Source organism: Sus scrofa, chromosome 11 (assembly GCF_000003025.6).
Source record: "Sus scrofa isolate TJ Tabasco breed Duroc chromosome 11, Sscrofa11.1, whole genome shotgun sequence".
Taxonomy (NCBI): Eukaryota; Metazoa; Chordata; class Mammalia; order Artiodactyla; family Suidae; genus Sus; species Sus scrofa.
In genome coordinates this window covers 51,380,449-51,400,225 of record NC_010453.5, presented here as the reverse complement: position 1 = coordinate 51,400,225, position 19,777 = coordinate 51,380,449, and the positions used below count along the sequence as shown (strand labels likewise).

The 19,777-nt window shown below is 36.1% G+C and overlaps 1 protein-coding gene across 25 annotated transcripts in view; it reads left to right on the top strand.

The window, feature by feature from the left end:
* The window catches only part of RBM26 (RNA binding motif protein 26), an 84,359-nt gene that overhangs the window by 21,521 nt on the left and 43,061 nt on the right, over positions 1-19,777 (top strand). For 13 of the 25 annotated variants that reach the window (XM_013980610.2, XM_013980609.2, XM_021065770.1 and 10 more), the window contains exons 2-9: positions 5,848-5,966; positions 6,469-6,605; positions 10,208-10,296; positions 11,139-11,356; positions 13,904-14,164; positions 14,915-15,154; positions 15,576-15,746; positions 16,097-16,252. In XM_013980610.2, the coding sequence (XP_013836064.1) occupies positions 5,848-5,966; positions 6,469-6,605; positions 10,208-10,296; positions 11,139-11,356; positions 13,904-14,164; positions 14,915-15,154; positions 15,576-15,746; positions 16,097-16,252 (1,391 nt within the window). Of the gene's footprint in view, positions 1-5,704; positions 5,767-5,847; positions 5,967-6,468; positions 6,606-10,207; positions 10,297-11,138; positions 11,357-13,903; positions 14,165-14,914; positions 15,155-15,575; positions 15,747-16,096; positions 16,253-19,777 lie in introns of all 25 variants that reach the window. The other 12 variants (XM_021065773.1, XM_021065779.1, XM_021065776.1 and 9 more) reach the window with 4 other exon arrangements.

Sequence of the window (19,777 nt, the reverse complement as noted above, 5' to 3'; positions counted from 1 at the left end):
GCAGTTAATTTTAAATCCCTGCAGAGGTGCTAGATTAGAAATCCAAATGTTCATGAATGCTTACTTTACTCCATCCCACTGGATCCCTGTCTCTCATGCTCCAAGTAGATACCACCTCAGGCCTTTTCTGTTAGGCTCCCTCTGCCTAGGCTGGCCCTTTTCCAGAAAGCCAGAAAGCTTGCTTGAACTCCATTCTGTTCTCTGTTTAAATTCTGATCTTTGTTTAAATATTAGATCCCTGTTTAAATATCAGTTCATCAGAGTGCTTCCCTGTGATCTAATCTAATATCTACTCATTCATTCCTTCTCACTCCCTTTTCTTCCCATCGTTCCTCCTCTTCTGTATTTTATCCCCTTACTTTGCATTATTTCTCTTCAGAGCACTGTCTACATGAGAATACCTTATGTATTGTCTGTCTCCTCCCTATACGCCAGTGTAAATTCTGTGAATGCAAAGGGACTTTATTTTTTTCAAAGTTGTATCTTTAGGATCTACAATGGTGCCTGACATTGTAGGTGCTTATTAAATATTTTTGCAAGATAAAGGTTATATTGGAAGATAATCAATAAACTGTTGTAAAGTTTTATTCCCAGAACTTTATGAAGATGGGAAAGAAAGGGTTCCTGACAACTGAGCTAATGGTCTAGTGAGATTGGTACATATATTCTCTTTGTCTCCCTTTCAGTATTGTCTTAAGGTACTGTGTGAGGCTCAAAGGCTACACATATGCGTAAGAAGTTCTGTTTTTGGATTTTGATAATATTTTTGATAAAACTCTTTCATAGTGTGTATTTTATCTATAGTATAGTGTAGTTTTAAAAAATTATGGAATTCTCTTATGACGGGGGCTAAGGGATCTGGCATTGTTACTGCGGCCGCTCAGGTCGCTGCTGTGGCACAGGTTTGATCCCTGGCTTGGGAACTTCCACATGCTGCAGGCACCCCTCCCCCCAAAAATTGTTACTAATATTCATAGATCAGTAATTGAAAAGAATGCTGTATTAGCTGGTATATTATACATCTACACAATATCCCACGAACAAATTAAACCTAGGAATTATACTCTTTGGGGTTTGTGAGGGATTCACTGTCTATCTAGTGCTTATCTGCCAGGGGCTGTTAAGTTTATGTTTGAGGCCATTCTAAAGATGGAGAATTCACTTTCTTTCAGGCACTTTATTCAGCCTTTGGGAGGCCTCTGATTATTAAAAAAATCCCATCTCTATTTTAAGCCAAAATCTGATGTTTCCCCTTACTGGTTCTAATTATATCCCATGGAGGATTTATTGAATAAATGTAATCCTTCTAACTTGTGATACCTCTTCAATTATTTGAATATCTACCAAGTTCACTCTGACATTTCAAATTTCCAAGCTGAGAATCCCTAGCTAGCTATGTGATAATGATAACCATTTACCATTCTGGTCATTTTCTAAGAGTGTTTGAGTTTGTTTATATATTTATAAAAAGTGGCACCTAGAAGTGAAAGCAGTGGCACCCCTGCTGCACAGAGAAGCTATACCATTTCCTCCCTAGTTCTCAATTTTATATTTTCTTGCATCTTTATGATTTGTTTTCCTCCAGTCATTCCCTACTTTATCTCATTTGAGTTTCATTACTTAAAATACTTAGTTACTCCCCTTTTACCCCACCTTGCACATGCTGTTGGTAAGTCGTGGTTTCCTTATTCTGTAGTTTCTGGTTTTCTTTGTATTTTCCTTCTCCCCCCCCGCCCCCGCCCCAAACACTCATATACAGAAGGGCAATTGGAGTTGGAACACTGTATGGTCAGAATCATACTTTATGGGCAGATAATGTTTTTTTCTGGGCTTAGAAGTACTTATGGAACAAAGAATTAGTGGGAACTTAGCCTATTTTCTAAGGTAGGAGTGAAGTTTGTCACTCTTTCAGCCTTTTTTCTTTGTCCTTAACATATTCAGAATCTGAGTCTTTTTTCTCTCCCTGATCTGAAAGATTTCGGCCCCACTTTTCTTTCATGTTTCCAGAATGCTAGTAGTATAGTAGAGGGTCAAGAATAGCTCTGATGAGATAATGTATCATTCAGATCACAAATGTCAACAGCAGTATCAACTGTTATAGTAAAGTATCTCATGAACAGTCTTGTTTAGAATAAGAATATAATTTCGTTTTGATTTGAATTTAAACATTTCATTAAATTTTGCATAGCAGGTTATTATTGCTAGATATTCAGATGAAGTAGCATTGGTCCTTTTAATTAAGATACATAGAAGAGAGAATGCACAGTTTGCTTTTTGTCCCTGATCTGTAACATTTTGGTATATTATTAAACTTCTGTAGTTCAGATTATCTTTTACTTAGCTATAATTTATAAGTACGTCCTTTTTTTGTTTAGTTTTCAAAAGCATTGAAACAAAGATGAAATGGCTTCCTATAAGACTTAAGAAAATTTATTACCTCCCAAATGCATATTCACCTGTTTTGCCATTAAATATGAAATTATAAACCTTGCTTCTACTGTGTACTTTGCAGTCCAACAAATTTCAAGAAGTAGTTTGCCTCTCAGGCTATTTCAGATATTTAGCATTTTTGTGTATAATATTGTGTTAATTTATTGTGGTTTGTTGTGGCTTTTTTTGCTTCTTGATTTGATATGAATTGAGTTTAATAGATGTTGAGCAAAGATTGTTCAGGAATTTTACCTTGCTTTTTATAGAAGATGAATTTATAGTCTAGATCATAATAATTTAAAAAATCACAAAGGTCTTTCTCCACATTTTTTATCTGCTAACATTTTAATTCTCTTTTAAAGTGTCTTTTAAATAATGGAGGGGAGTTCCCATCGTGGCGCAGTGGTTAACAAATCCGACTAGGAACCATGAGGTTGCGGGTTCGGTCCCTGCACTTGCTCAGTGGATTAACGATCCGGCATTGCCGTGAGCTGTGGTGTAGGTTGCAGACGCGGCTCGGATCCCGCGTTGCTGTGGCTCTGGCGTAGGCCGGTGGCTACAGCTCCGATTCAACCCCTAGCCTGGGAACCTCCATATGCCTCGGGAGCAGCCCAAGAAATAGCAAAAAGACTAAATAAATAAATAAATAAAGGAGGGAATGGAATAGATTGGTGTTTAGCCAAGAGAAATGTAAAGTGATGGTTATTCTAAAGTCTGTTATTAAATTGAAAATTCACTGCAACTATCAAACCAATATTCAGTCAAATTACAGCATTTGGGCTCAGTGTAGAGAATATGAATTTGTTCATTAAGAGTAGTTGTAATAAAACAGTATAACCTAGTGATAGTATTATATATCACAGTGATTCTCAGTAAACTGAAGTATGTTTAGCTTGTGTCTAATTAGGTTAATGTTTAGTTGGTTGTATTTATTTGGGTTACCTAACAGGAATAGTGTTTTGTGGTTTCTTATGCAGTGTTACCAGATAGCTAGATATAGGTATATCTGTAGATATATCACGAAGTTATTGTCCCATTTCTTTATGCTTATTTCATCACAGATCTAATACTTCCGTGCTCATGATAAACATGAAAAAAATTAACTTACCACAAATCATTTTGTCTGCATTTAAAAAGTTGTTGGTGTAAGGTAAATAAATTGAAATAAATTTCAAAGAGAAAGTGTTTAAAAACCTCACATATCATTGAAATGAATTTTTTCCTCCTTTTAAAATTATAACTAACTTCAAGTCTTTGTAAATAAATGGAACTAGATCTATGAGAAAAGTTGATTTATGATTGCTAACAAATTACCCTGAAACTTAGCAACACAGCAGACATTTATCATCCATGACATTCATCATTCCTGTGGGTCAGAAATTTGGAGCAGGTTAGCAAGGTATTTCTGTCTCAGTCTCTTATGAGATTGTAGTCAAGCTCTTGGTCAGTGCTGCAGTCTTTTCAAGGTTTCACTGAGGCTGTAGAATCAACTTCCATGCTCACTCGTATGTGGCTATTGTCAAGAGACCTTAGTCTTCCCTGGAACCCTCGTTTCGTAGCCACATGGTGCTCTCTGTAAGGCTGCTTAAGTGTCCTTGAAGTGTAGCAGCTGATTTTTCTAGAATAAATGATTCCAGAAAGAGAGCAAGGCGGGTGCCACAGTGCCTTTTATGACCCAAACGGTGTCTGACCTTAAAAGTCAAATACTATCACTTCCGATGTATTCTCTTTGTTTTAGAAGCAAGGTGCTAAATTGAGCCTACTTTCAAAGGGTGGGGAATTGGGGTCTCTACCTTTTCAAGGGAAGATGGAAGAGTTTGAAGACACAATCACCACAAAGGTGCACACTAGGCAGTCTTCCTTAATAGAGTAATTCTCAACTCTGACACTATCAGACTTATCTCCACAGCTTTTATAAGACAAAACAAAATGCAGGTGGTTGATTTAGACCTATCGATTCACCTGCAGTCAGATTTTCCTTAGGTGTATCTGCTGTGCAGCCAAAGTTGTTCACTGTCTTTAAGTTGTAGTTTTTGATTTAGTAACATGTCACTGCCAAACTTTTGTAGAATTGTTACATTCCGGCTATGTATGGGAATTAAGGCTTTTTGGAAATGTATTAAGTAATTTTTAGCTTTAATGTGTATGGTTTGCTTATTAATAGTCTAGCATTTGACTTTTGGTAGAACATATGGAATCTCTATTTTGTGTTTATTATTGTTAGAGTTAAAATTGCTGACAGTTGTTAGAATAAAGAGCAATAAAAATAAATTGAAGGATGTCATGTATCAAGTATGTTTTTCCTCAGATGAGCTATTAAGATATCCTATCCCCCCTCTACTTGTAGTCATCTCTCCCATATATAATTCCCTAATATATTTGTCTTTTTTAAAAGCCATGATTGGTAATTCTTTTTGTGTCATCTGTATCCTTCAAAAATCTGATTTTATGAGCATTATTTATGTTATTGGCAAGGAACTAAGCCAAGCTAGAAAATTAAATCTAAGCTGGTGTGGGAATGGATTCTAAGTTGAAATTTTGCCAAGTTGTTGACATAGAGGACTAGTAGAAAGTGAGGCAGATATAGTTGAGGAATTTAGAGGTTGTTTGAAATAATGGACTCTGAGGGGAGAGTAGCAGAGGAAGTGAGCAAAACTGCCTTGGACAGCAACTAAGGATATAAGGAGGCGTTGGTTAGAGAGTTGGTGGCTATAACTGGATGTTTATATCACCAACTATATTGAAGGCCTGATTTTGGGGTAGCTCATTGTAAGGGACTATCTGGTGTAGTAGTTAAGAGTGTGGATTTTGGAGTAAGAAATTTAATTTTAAATCTTAGTTCTGTTACTAACTTATATGGGGTTTTGGACAGTTTGCTTAGCTTTTTTTCTGAGACTTGGTTTCATTAATAAAATGATTGTTAAATACAGTGTATAAAGTATGGAGCACAGTTCATGGCACAAATGAGGTTTCAGTAAGTGTTAGTGGTTAGCTATTGCTATTACTTTATTGTTATTTATCCTAAGTTGTAAAGTGATCTTTAATTAAATAGACAATTTTAGATCAGTTGAAAAATAATTATCTACTTTTTAAAAATTGGTTGGGTTGTGGTTCAGGCATCAAAAACTTTGCTGATCCTGTTTCTTTTTCACTTTAACTTCTCCCTCTCTGCCCTCTTCAACAAGTAACCATAGTTATTTGTTTATACTTCTACATATTTTTTATTCATACATAAGCCAATCCAAATATATAATCTTATTTTCTCCCCACACAGATGATAACATTGCTTTCTATGAGCCAGATGCTTGTTACGTATAACTCAGACTATCATATTGAGTAAGTTAGTCTGTTACTGGAATTTGTAGAATGTGCAGTTGATTATGACTCAGTTTCCTTCAACATTACTTTTTTATTCAGCTGTGATGCAGATCCATCAGCCCTGGCAAAATATGTTCTTGCTTTGGTAAAGAAAGACAAAAGTGAAAAAGAGTTAAAGGCCTTATGTATTGATCAACTGGATGTATTTCTTCAAAAAGGTAAGATCTTTGGCTTAAAAATACTACTTTAATAAGTTATTTACAATAAGATTCACAGAGTATTAAAGGAGGTCATTCTTAAAGAATGATGATTTTTTTTCTTAAAAGATTAAGAAAATGACTGAAAGATTTTGCTGCTTAGGAACCTACTTTGAATGTTATATAACACAGTGCTTCTCAACTTTTTTCACTTTGCCAGCATCTTGATAATGATAATATTTCTGTTTGGCACATTGGGCAGAATATACAGAGACTAGTCATGGCTGGTAGTGACTTACCCAGAGTCTTTGTCATTTTAGCTCTTAGTACCCTGAGAACTGAATGGATCAGTATCCCTATGAGACTTGTGATATAGCACATTAGTTGGGAAGCTATTGGTCTTAGTATAGTTTTTTAGATTTATAAAAGTCAAAGTATATTTCATCATATTGAAATTTGATATGGAGATTAAATATCTTAGCAAATATCTTTTAATCTATGGCGTTTTTGGTTTTATTTTCAGAGACACAGATATTTGTAGAAAAGCTTTTTGATGCTGTGAATACAAAGAGTTATCTACCTCCTCCAGAGCAGCCATCATCAGGAAGCTTAAAGGTAGAATTTTTTCAGCACCAAGATAAAGATATAAAAAAAGAAGAGGTAAGAATTTGTGTTAAATTTTACATGTTCTTTAAAAATGTATTTGGAATAATTAAACTAAGTTTTATTTTTTGTATCCATTGGGAGTCCTCAGGACCATCACCAGGTCTGTTTCACAAGGACCACTCACAGGACTGAGCATAAGGTCATATTCACAGCTATGATTCTTACGGTGAAAGGATACAGAGCAGAGTCAGCAAAGGGAAAAAAGTGTATACAAAGTTGGGGGGAAAGTAGGGACAGACTTCCAGAGGCCTTTTCCAGTTGAGTCAGACAGGATGCATTTAATAAATAGTGGCAGCATGTGTGAACCAGGAGGCGCATTAGAGATAGTGCCCAGGGTTTTTATTTAGGTCTGGTTGACTGGTCACATAGGTTCCTTCAGCCTTGTATATACCAAAATTTCAGAGTCTGAGGAGGAAAGCAAATGTTCAGCATAAATCATATTGTTTATCCAGACAGTTCAGGCATAGTGAGCTATTATTTCCAGGGAATGATGAGAACCTTCCAGAAATCAGAGTTTGCAGATTCTAGCCAAGGGCAACCTTGTCAGTAGCCCTTTCTAAAGATAACAGTCTCAGGCCTGATTTTTAACTCTTCTGCACAGTATCCTAAGGACTCTTATTATCTGTGTTCTATGAAAATAATTAGATTGACAGTAAATCTTTTTGCTTCTCCCTACATATATATTGTAGGGTACTATTTTTTTATTTTTTTATTTTTGCTTTTTAGGGCTGCGCCCATGGCATATGGAAGTTCCCAGGCTAGAGGTCAAATTGAAGCTACAGCTGCCTGTCTACACCACAGCCACAGCAACTCAGGATCTGAACAGTGTCTGCAGCTTACACCACAGCTCATGGCAATGCTGGATTCCCAACCCACTGAGCGAGGCCAGGGATTGAACTGGCACCCTCATGGATACTAGTTGGATTTGTTTCTGCTACTCCACAACAGAACTCCCAGTAGGGGATGGTTATTAAGATAGTCAAATAAAAGGACTTTCACAGAACAATGGAAATGATTTTATACTTCAGAGGTTTTGAAGGTTTTACTTTTTTTTTTTTTTTTTTTTTTTGTCTTTTGTCTTTTGTTGTTGTTGCTATTTCTTGGGCCGCTCCCGCGGCATATGGAGGTTCCCAGGCTAGGGGTTGAATCGGAGCTGTAGCCACCGGCCTACGCCAGAGCCACAGCAACTCGGGATCCGAGCCGCGTCTGCAACCTACACCACAGCTCATGGCAACGCCGGATCGTGAACCCACTGAGCAAGGGCAGGGACCGAACCCGCAACCTCATGGTTCCTAGTCGGATTCGTTAACCACTGCGCCACGACGGGAACTCCGGTTTTACCTTTTATACAAGATTACTATTCTTGTTTAACAACCATATAATAATTCAAATCTCATCTATATGATGTTTAAAGATTGTAAATTTAGCAAAAATGTTGACAATTAAGCTATTGTGTAATATTTCTGTGGTTAGCCTATTTTTAGGTCAAGTCCATTAAAATTTTGCCTTTCCTAGCCATTGCTTTGTGATCTTAAAAATATTACTTTTTCATCCCTTTTCCTCTGCCCTGAAATGGAAATATTACAGGGTTATTGTAAAGGAACAGTACAAATAGTATTTGTGAAGCACTTGGAAGAATGTGGCACAAAGTACATTCTCAATAAATGACAGTTGCTGTTAATTGTTGAGAGATTGTTGTGTGGTGGGTGATGTGGTTGTGACCTTTGATTTTTTTTTTTCTCACCGATCCTCTTTTTTTTTCCAGATTATGTAAGACAGATTTATTATGTAATAATATATTTATGAATTTATTATATAGTAATTCACAAATGTATTTTTATCTCTATACTGAACATATTTACACACATGTATGTGTATATAGCTACTTAAATATACACATAAAACACCCCAATCATGTCTGTCTGCAGGGGAAGACCAGAATTAATTTTAAAACTGCATGTTTGTACCTAACAGATTCTGTTAGTAAGGGAAAAATGAGGTAGTGGATATTATTTTCTTGGCAGCTGCTTATGCCACATAGAGATATGTAATAATCAATTAAAATTTTTCCCATTGATGGAAATCTTGGTTGGTTCCAGAATTTTTTTTTACAGATAATTGCAAATTATATTTTAATTCTTAAAAAAAACTTTAGTAAATCAGGGACTCTTGCTTTGAGAAGCAGTAAGAAGTCTTCCCTCCAAATGAATTAATGGTGAAGCCTGTCTTATAACTGTTGATAGAATAATATTTCACCACAGTTGTCTTAACCAGTTGTGAAGGATATTTATTCCTCATCTTTCAGACCTGAAATGTCAGGTGGTAGTCTGGATTTTAAATGCTGTGGGTGTTATAAAAGTTTCCAGTTGGGCATGTACTCTGGAGTATGATGATCTGTCTACATAAATTACTTGAAAGAGTGCATGGAAGCAAAGAGAAGGGGTAAAGCACATCAAGAGGGCTTTATTTGTTCCCAGTATTTTTCATTTGTTTGTTTTAAATGGGTAGGAGGAGTAGAAAAAAATACTTAAAGAAAAAAAAAGGCACACTGTTAAAAGAAGGCTTTTAGTAAATATTGTTTCTCTTGGAGTTCTCTTGTGGTACAGTGGGTTAAGGATCCAGCCTTGTCACTGCAGTGGCTTGGGTTGCTGCTGTGGTGTGGTTCGATCCCTGGCCCAGAAACTTCTGCATGCCATGGGTGTGGCCAAAAAAATAAAAGCACTGTTCCTCAGAGTTTGATCTGTTGATAGGATTTCCATTTAATTTTATCATCCAGTGTTGGATATGTGACAGTGAGAGGCTTTTACCCAGAGGGATGCTGAAACACCTGGCATAAAATGGGACATGTTTATGCCATCTGTAGACTATCTGCATCAGACTATCTTAGGGTTTTTAGTAAAAATCAAAATCTTGAGCTCTGTCCTATTTATAGACATGTATATTCAGTATTTCCTCAATTTATCCTCTAAATCCTTCCCCCGCCCCCCATAATACCAATCAGTGTCCTGTAGAACCAGTTTTTGGGGCAGCATGGAAAACTCCAGCCCAGAGAAAGTAGCATTGATCAAGGGAATGTTTTCCAGGGCTGGTTTCTATAAATTATATGATATGAACTGTAGGAAAGGAATATATATGTCATACTGCTAAGAGAAGCTAGAGAACTGGTTTCACTTTATATATTGTTTTCCCAAATGTTTTCTTTTTCTATGACTTGGTTAGTTCTATTGCTTTCTCCCTTATCCTCTAATGTGTTTGCTGCCAGACCAAATCCGTAAGACCAAAACATGAATGGACTTTTGAAAGAAGGAATAAAATTTGCTTTCCACCAATTATGTAAATATGAGGACACTTGCTTAAAATGTTTTCTCACTACTGTTATCTAAGATAAACATGTATGAATTTGTTTACTATATACTTGAACTTTTTAGCAAGTCTGTCTTTTATTGTTAAACGATTGTATTTAGAAAGTTATTTTGAATGCTCTCTCAAGAAGAATGTACTGCTCCTTTATTTTAATATCGGTCAAGTCATTGAAACAGTAATATGTCAAGGAATATCTGCTGTTAAACTTACACACCTTTTTCTTTGTATATCAGATCACAAAAGAGGAAGAGCGAGAGAAGAAGTTTTCTAGAAGGCTAAATCATAGTCCTCCTCAGTCAAGCTCCCGATACAGAGAAAATAGGTGATTGATTATTTAAACCATGTTCAATATTTGGACATTGCTTATCTTTTATATGAATATTTAGAATTGATTTTCTTTTATATAAAGGCAGCTAATACCTACTCTTTTTTATTGGTCAAGGAGAGTATAACTCAGTTCTTTTCTACCAAGAATATCTAGGTGAGATGTGTAAGTCCTCAGAGTGGGATTGAGGACATTGCTTGGCATGCATTAGTCATTGCTATTATTTTTATACCTAATTTCAAATTCCATTGAAGTCTTTTTTTTGTGTGTGAGGGGGTGGAGGCCACATCTTCAGCATGTGAAAGTTGCAAGGCCAGGGATTGAACCTATGCCACAGTGGTGACCCAGGCTGCTGTAGTAACGATGCCAGATCCTTAACCCACTGCACCACAAGGGAACCCCCTAGCAAAGTCTTAACATACAACCTTTTTCTGCCCAAAGTTTCCCTTTAGTATGAATAAATTATTTTCCCCATTAAGGCTTCAAAAGCATTGAATGGCATGTGTGTGATATTAACCTATAAATATGAGATAATGTATAAGACACTATACTATAGGACATATGTATAGATTCCTAAATATATAAATATATGGCTTTGTTTATGAAACTAGGGATTAAGACTTCAAAAGAGTTATTATATATTTTTATTCTTTAAAGGGGTTTTAAAGCACGTAAGCAGATAATGTTCAGGTTTTTGGTTTGATTTCCTATGTTTGTATTCTGATGTTGGGATAAAGAATCACGTTACATGAATAAAATAGAATTTTTGCATTTAGTTGGAGTTTTTCCTGTATCCACTTAAAAATTGTTTTTATAGAAGTGATCATATATTTCTTTAGAAGTCGTGATGAGAGGAAAAAAGATGATCGTTCTCGCAAAAGAGATTATGATCGAAACCCTCCCCGAAGAGATTCATACAGAGACCGGTACAATAGAAGACGAGGACGAAGTCGCAGTTACAGCAGGAGTCGGAGTCGAAGTTGGAGTAAAGAGAGGCTTCGTGACAGGGATAGGGATAGAAGCAGGACTAGAAGCAGAAGCAGGACACGAAGCAGGGGTAAATAATTCGTATATATGTATATTTTGGTTGATGCATTTATTGTGAAAAAATTTTGTATTTGAGGTTTTTAAAAATTATTTAAATTTTGTCAGTGTTATCTTCATTTTCTTCTATTTTGATATATTCTGTAGTCCAAGCAAATACTTTTTAAAAATATAAAATTTTTATTTATTTATTTCTACCTTTTTAACCACACCTGCAGCATATGGAAGTCCCAGGCCAGGGATTGAACCTACTCCATAGCAGTGACAGTGTAAAGATTCTTAACTGCCAGGCCACCAGGGAACTCCCTAAAAAGTTTATTTGATGCAAATTAAAACCATAATGAATTACCACTGCACAACCATCAGAGTGATCAAAATTCAAATGATTGACTCTACCCAGTCTTGGTGAAGATGGTGATAAATAAGCTGGAACTCTTTGGAAAACACTTTGACAGCATCTTAAAAATGTTAAGCCTAGAGTTCCCATTGTGCCTCAGCAGAAATAAACCTGACCAGTGTCCATGAGGATGCTTTTTGATCCCTGGCCTTATTCAGTGGGTTAAGGATTTAGCGTTGCTGTGGTGTAGGTCACAGACACGGCTGCAATTCGACCTCTAAGTCTTCTAAGTTGAGACTTCTATATGCCTCAGGTGTGGCCCTAGAAGAGACAAAGAAAAAAATGTTAAGCCTGTACCTACCAGATGACCCAGCCAACCATTCCACTCCTGGGTATTTACCTAAGAGAAACGAAACTTACTGCCATACAAAGACATATCAGATGATCATGACAGCTTCATTTGTAGTAGCCAAAAACCAGAAACAGTCCAGATGTTCATCAACAGGTGAATGGATGAACAGATTGTGGTATATCCATTGAGTGGTGATAAAAAAGAAAGAACTATTGATACATCCAACAAAATGAATAAATCTCAGAATAATTACACTGAGTGAAAGAAGCCACACACAAAAAAAGAGTGTGTATGGCGGGGGGAGATTTCAGAAAATGCAAACCAATCTCTGATGACAAAACAAATCAGTGGTTGCCTGGGATGAAATATAGGAGGGGTGGATCATAAAGGGGCACAAGGATGTGATGAGTATGTACATTTTTTTGTTGGTAATGTTCAATTTCACCAGTGTATATACATAGATAAAAATTCATTAAATTGTTTATGTTGTTTATTATATATACATATCAGACCTCAAATTATGAAAACAGTTAAAATTTTCATGTGTACATAGATAAAAATTCATTAAACTGTATATTTTAAATTTGTTTATTGTATATATCAGACCTCAAATTATGAAAATGGTTAAAAATTTTCATTTCATGTAACTGATTTACAGTGTTGTGTCAGTTTCAGGGGTATAGCCAGTGATTCAGTTATTTATATCTGTTCTTTTTCAGATTCTTTTCCCTTATAGGTTGTTATAACATATTGAGTATAGTTCCCTGTGCTATACGTTAGGTCATTGTTGACTGTATATTTTATATTTAGTAGTGTGTATACTTTAATCCCAAACTCCTAATTTATCCCTCCCTTCTCCTTTTCCCTTTGATAAGCATACTTTGTTTTCAAAGCCTGTGGGTCTGTTTCTATTTTGTAAATAAGTTCATTTGGATTATATTTTAATTCCGTGTATAATGTTATACGATGTTTGTCTTTCTCTCTCTGGCTTATTACTTCACATGTTGCTGCAAATGGCAATATTTTATTCTTTTAAATGGCTGAGTAATATTCCATTGTGTATATGCTCCACAACCAAGATGTATGCTTGAATACAAGTACTTTCTTAGCCAAAAAATTCATATGTAGACTGGCTTCTCCTGTACCTCTTCAGAGAAGTTTACTCAGAGTTACTGAGTGGTTGTCTCCTGGGGGCTAATCTTCAGTAAGACCCTGAGTAAAACTTACACTCATGAAAAGAAAAAAAAAATTTCATTTCAGATATATGTGTTTGCAAGAGCATGTCATTTTCAACATGTATAATTTTTCTTCTTGTGTGTATTATGAAAAGAATAACTGATCTTATTATCTTTTTTCTTGGCCCAGTTAGTTTCTTTGTTCATGTTTATTATGAACTCCTTTTTCTTCTTCTTTACTCTTCCATTCTCATCGTCAATAAATAGTGTTAATTGTAAAAAGCCATGCTAAGACCTTTAGATGGGTGACAACTAAATGTTCATCATGGAAAAAATAACCATACTTTTTTGCATAATCTGCTTTGTCGCCTGAAGTTATGCATACTAAGATTGTAATGAAGAAAATTTAAAGATCTCTTTTCTAGAAATAAAACTCCAAAAAAATATCATTAAGTATAGCAACTTTGTGTGTGTTTTTTTAGTTTAGGTCATATTGAAAAGAAATAGCTTATCTTGAAGCATTGTGTGTTGAGTGTGTTTTTTTTTTTTTAATTAAAGTACAGTTGATTTATAATGTTGTACCAATTTCGTATTGAGTGGTTTTTAAAAGGAGGATTGTGTAAAATTAGATTTGGGACTTTTTTTTTTTTTTTTTTAGAGAGTATGGTTTTATAAGTCATTTATATTTTGTTGCAGAAAGGGATCTGGTAAAACCTAAATACGACCTGGATAGAGCAGATCCGTTAGAAAACAATTATACTCCAGTCTCTTCGGTACCTAATATTTCATCCGGCCACTACCCAGTACCTACTTTGAGCAGCACTATTACAGTAATTGCTCCTACTCATCATGGTAATAACACTACCGAAAGTTGGTCTGAATTTCATGAAGACCAAGTGGACCATAACTCATATGTAAGACCACCAATGCCAAAGAAGCGGTGTAGAGACTATGATGGTAAGACTGTCAACTTTTTCCTGAAGTACGGAATTAATACTCCCATCTGATTAAATTCTGTAAATTTAGGTTCCACATAGTTACTCGAAGACTTCACCTGTTAGAAATAGTGGGAAATTAGTTTCAAGCACTTCATAATTCCTCAGTATATTACTAAAGTCTTACTATATTACTAATAGTAATATATTAGTATTACTAATAGTCACTGCTGACTGTTGAATATCAGCTTCATGGTAGTGTTTATTTTCACGTAAGTCTAGCATATTTTTGGAATTTACCAAACTGGTAGTATCTACTGAATTATTTATGAGGGTATTGGCTACTGAAGCATTCTTGACAAAACTTACTTCTTTAGAAATCAGTGGTTATTGACATGTAAGTAGAATATAGAAATGTGATTATCACCTATGTAAGAATTTTATAAATGAATTGAAGACTCTATTTTACTGTAAAAATTTTGTAAATTGTGTTAAAGATGTAGTATTAAAATTGTGAAAGTTTTATACTGTCTTGTTAGCTAGGTATACTCATTTTAATATGGTGATTTGTTTTTTTTTTTTAGTATGTATGTTAACTATAGTATCACTTGATAAGTATTTCGTATTACTAGAAATCGGTAGGTAGCTCCTATGATATGGTTATTTATACTTGCCCCAAAATAAAAATATTCCATCGTTACTTTTTTTAACTTAGAGAAAATGTATATGTCCAACACCTTTTATATTTCTTTCTAACCATTCTTCCTCACAGAAAAGGGTTTCTGTATGCGAGGAGACATGTGCCCTTTTGATCATGGAAGTGACCCAGTAGTTGTAGAAGATGTCAATCTTCCTGGTATGCTGCCTTTCCCAGCACAGCCTCCTGTTGTTGAAGGACCACCTCCTCCTGGACTCCCTCCACCTCCACCTATTCTTACACCCCCACCTGTGAATCTGAGACCCCCAGTGCCACCACCAGGCCCATTACCACCCAGTCTACCACCTGTCACAGGTAAGTAAATGTATGTTTGCCTGTTCCTCGTATCTATCCATTCATAGTGTTTTATAAAAGTTAAGAGTTTGATGTTTGCTTTTGTTAAAAGTAGCTAGAATAATCCTGTAGATGCCTTCTAGAAACTAAGAGCAAGATGCTCCCATTTGGAGTATACCCCTGTTTTGCATGCTCTGCTAATCCTATGGTTTATAATGGTCTGGGATGTTCTTGAATTATGCATAGCACTGATGCACCCTAGCTGCCTGTTGTCATGTATTGCTTAAGACAAACCCGTTTTGATATACATGAAACAAATGTTTTACCCTAGAAAACTAATACAGTTGTAAGAGCTTGGTGTTTGTAGATATTATACTTTGACTGATAAATGAGAATATCATGTTTGGATATACAGTAACTTATTTTATTTGTTTGCTTTCAGATGATATTTCTTATTCTTTGGTTTTGACAGGACCACCACCTCCACTTCCTCCTTTGCAGCCATCTGGCATGGATGCTCCTCCAAACTCTGCAACCAGTTCTGTTCCTACTGTAGTAACAACTGGCATTCATCACCAGCCTCCTCCTGCTCCACCCTCTCTTTTTACTGCAGGTGCAGTTTTGGCCCTCTTTATGTTAATAATGTAATGTAATTTAGGAAAGAGTTTTAGTTGAGGAACTTTTAAATGTTTAGAGAGTGAGTTACTTTATCAGGTCTGTTTTGCTCACTAAAATGTAGACATGGTGAATATACATTAAATTTAATCCTCAGAATTTTTAAAAAGCTACATTTTTAGTAACATTTTATTTTTATAAAACTTATTTTTAAAATACATATAAAACATGTTAGTTATGAATTAGTAATATGCTATATAGTTTATATTTTACCTCCTTATATAGTTTACCTTTTCTGTTATCAATGTAAAAAATTACCAAGTGGATATAATTGTTTTTTAATTACAGTTTTTGTATTACCAGATACATATGACACAGATGGCTACAATCCTGAAGCCCCAAGCATAACAAACACTTCCAGACCTATGTATAGACACAGAGTACATGCACAAAGACCTAACTTGATAGGACTAACATCAGGGGATATGGATTTGCCACCCAGAGGTACTATTTTGAATCTTTTCTTCTTATCATTTTTGTAGTTTCAAGAGTGACAAAACATTTATAAAGAACAGTTGGGCCTGTGTATGTTGGGGTTGAGTAAGGGCTGATGATTATGTTTGTTCCTTTGGTCTCATATGAGAGAAAAGGTATTAACGTCTGTGCCTTATTTGTGGTATTGGTGACATTTTATTCTGTCATCCAGGGGGAAAGGAATTTCCCAAACGTTCTTATTTTCTAGCTTTCTTGGAGGTATATTCTATCATTTGTGGTCTTAATTGCTTCATTTAAACTTTTTTTTTCTTTCTTTTTTTGCTTTTTTACGACTGCACCTACGGCATATGGAAGTTCCCAGTGTAGGGGTCAAATCGAGCTACAGCTGCCAGCCTACACCACAGCCATAGCAGCACCAGATCTGAGCTGTGTCTATGACCTACACCACAGCTCACGGCAACGCCAGATCCTTAACCCACTGAGTGAGGCCAGGGATCGAACCCACAACCTCATGGTTACTAGTTGGATTCTACTGTGCCACAACGGGAACTCCTGGTTCATTTAAACTTTTAAGAGTAATGTTTTAATTCCTAATGATAGATTCTTTTGTAGTTTGGATAATGAAATTAACTGTACAGACTTAGTGCTTGATACGTATTTAATTTTTGTTTACTTTTGACATGTGAGAATTTGATATTGGTTTGCTTATAATATTTTAAGCAGAAGGAATTATATTTTAGAAAGTGACTCATTAGCTTTGAAAATTATCTTAAAGGAGAGAGGCTTTTTGATATAATTTCTAAGTGAGAGAAGATAGACTTTAGACTGATCCACAAGTCAGGGCAGGAAAAGTGCTATGCAGGAGGTGCAAATTGGTATGAAGGTTCAGAAGATGGAAAGTTCACATAAATTTGAAAGATGGAGTATTTGCCGCAGGTAATATTTTATTTTGGGGAATGAGGGATTGCCAGACATTACAGAAAATATTATGTAGGCCAATAAAAATATATCTTTTTTTCCCTAACTACTTCAGCTGATTTTTAAATGCCATTTTCTTTCCAGTCATTCCTTGCTGTATTTTTTTTTTCTAGTTAAAAAAAGAGTCACGTGGAGTTCCCATCGTGGCTCAGTGGTTAGCAAACCCAACTAGCATCCGTGAGGATGTGGGTTTGATCCCTGGCCTTTCACAGTGGGATATGGATCTGGCGTTGCCATGAGATGTGGTGTAGGTCACAGATGTGACTTGGATCCCACGTTGCTGTGGCTGTGGTGTAGGCCGGCAGCTATCGCTCCGACTTGACCCCTAGCCTGGGAACCTCCGTAAGCCACAAGTGCAACCCTAAAAGACAAAAAGACCAAAAAAAAAAAAAAAAGTTGGAGTCCTGCATTATTGTGAATAAAAGTCCATCTTATTTAAATAAGTAATAGTTCGTAACTAACTAATGCAGTTTAGTAAAATTATGTGTACTTACACTTCTCACTTTTTTATTTGTTTATTAGAAACTATCAGATTCTGAGCATCTACCATGAGTGTTCAGAGAACTTTTTGTGGTGGAGGTGTTCAGGAACATTTAAATTTATACCAAGTTTAATTTATATCCTCTGAGATCACAGAACCGAAAAATAAATAAAATTAAAAAAGGATACTGGAGGAAAACACAGTATATAGGACTAATAGACACATTTACTGATTGTATACCAAGAGGAACTTGCTTCTGTGTTTAACACTCCTTCTTTTAAATGAATAAAAATAAGAATTTGAGAGAATATAGTTGAGTTGAAACTAACACATCACTGCCTTTCATAGTGAACCTTCAGATAAAGACATGTTAAAGTAGAAAAAGTTATCGGATATCTCAAAGACTCTCTAAAAGGGTCAGTGAAATAGACTTGGGAAGGAGGAATTAAAGCAAAAATCCTGTTGCAGAACTGGTCCTGTGAAGATACCTCTGGGCAAAGAAACTGCAATTTACCTTAAGAATGCCTGCAATAACAGATACTGAATGTTTCCACCTGATCTGTTGTGGAGATGTAGGATTAGTCAGAGTTAGCCAGAAAAGGGGGGTAGATAAAGCACATGTACTTTGTGATGCTTCTGTGAAACTGAAAGAATTTTTTGATCGGAACAGAGGGAATGAGGGATGTCGGAAGGGGGGGTGCTAGTAAGAGGCCAATTAAAGGTATTTGAAAAATTCTGGAAAAGAGATGATAGTAGCTAGACTAGGGTAGTGACAGTGGTAAGTAAAGGATTTAAGTTTATTGGGAAGAATTGACAGCACTCGTTACTTAATGGATTTGGGGACTTAGAATGTGGGAGTAGGGGTAATGGAGAGGGTGTAATGAAAGACACAAGGTTTCTGATGAGGATAATTGGACAGGTTATCATTCACTGAGAGGAAGAACGGATTTGGTAGGAAGATCTGCATGGAGATTATAGTGGCAGCCATGAGAGAAATTGTGCTGAAACAGATCTTTTTTTTTTTTTTTTTTTGTCTTTTTGCTATTTCTTTGGGCCGCTCCCGCGGCATATGGAGGTTCCCAGGCTAGGGGTCCAATCGGAGCTGTAGCCACCGGCCTACGCCAGAGCCACAGCAACGCGGGATCTGAGCCGCATCTGCAACCTACACCACAGCTCACGGCAACGCCGAATCGTCAACCCACCCAGCAAGCGCAGGGACCCAACCCGCAACCTCATGGTTCCTAGTCGGATTCGTTAACCACTGCGCCACGACGGGAACTCCCTGAAACAGATCTTAAGTCCTTTTGGTTTTATGTGTTTAGAAATACTCAGAATAGGATTTATATGATTTATTCATTTTTTTAAAAAGGAATTTTAAAATGTATTTTTCTGTGTGAACTAGGGTTGTCATGTTTTTAAGCTTTGGTGTCATTTGGAAATAAAGGTTAAATGTAGTTCTGTGTTTGTCAAACTATATGGATGTTAAAGGTTGAAAGCAGATTTTTTACAGTTTTTTTTTCTTTTTTTCTTTTTTTTAGGGCAGTACTTCAGGCGTGTGGAAGTTCCCAGGCTAGGGATTGAATTGGAGCTACAGCTGCAGGGCTATGCCACAGCCATTGCAACACCAGATCTGAGCCGAGTCTGTGACCTACACTACAGTTCACAGGAACAATAAATAAATAAATTAATTAATTAAAAATCCAGGCAACGCTAGATCCCTGACCCACTGAGCAAGGCCAGGGATCAAACGTGCATCCTCATGGATACTAGTCAGATTCGTTTCTGCTTTGCCACAGCAGGAACTTCCTTTTTTGCACATCGTTAGCACAGTGTTAAAGTGTTAAATCTTTACCTTTTTTTAGTTTAGCATGATGTTATTACGTTAAATAAGCAACCCACTTCATTCACAACTGTAAGTTATCAATTCCTTTTTTTTTTTTTTTTGGCCTCATCCATGGCATATGGAAGTTGCTGGGCTAGAAACTGAACCCAAGCCACAGTTGTGACCTTGCCATAGCCACGGCAACACCAGACCCTTAACTCTGCCAGGCTGGGGATCAAACTTGTGCCACTGC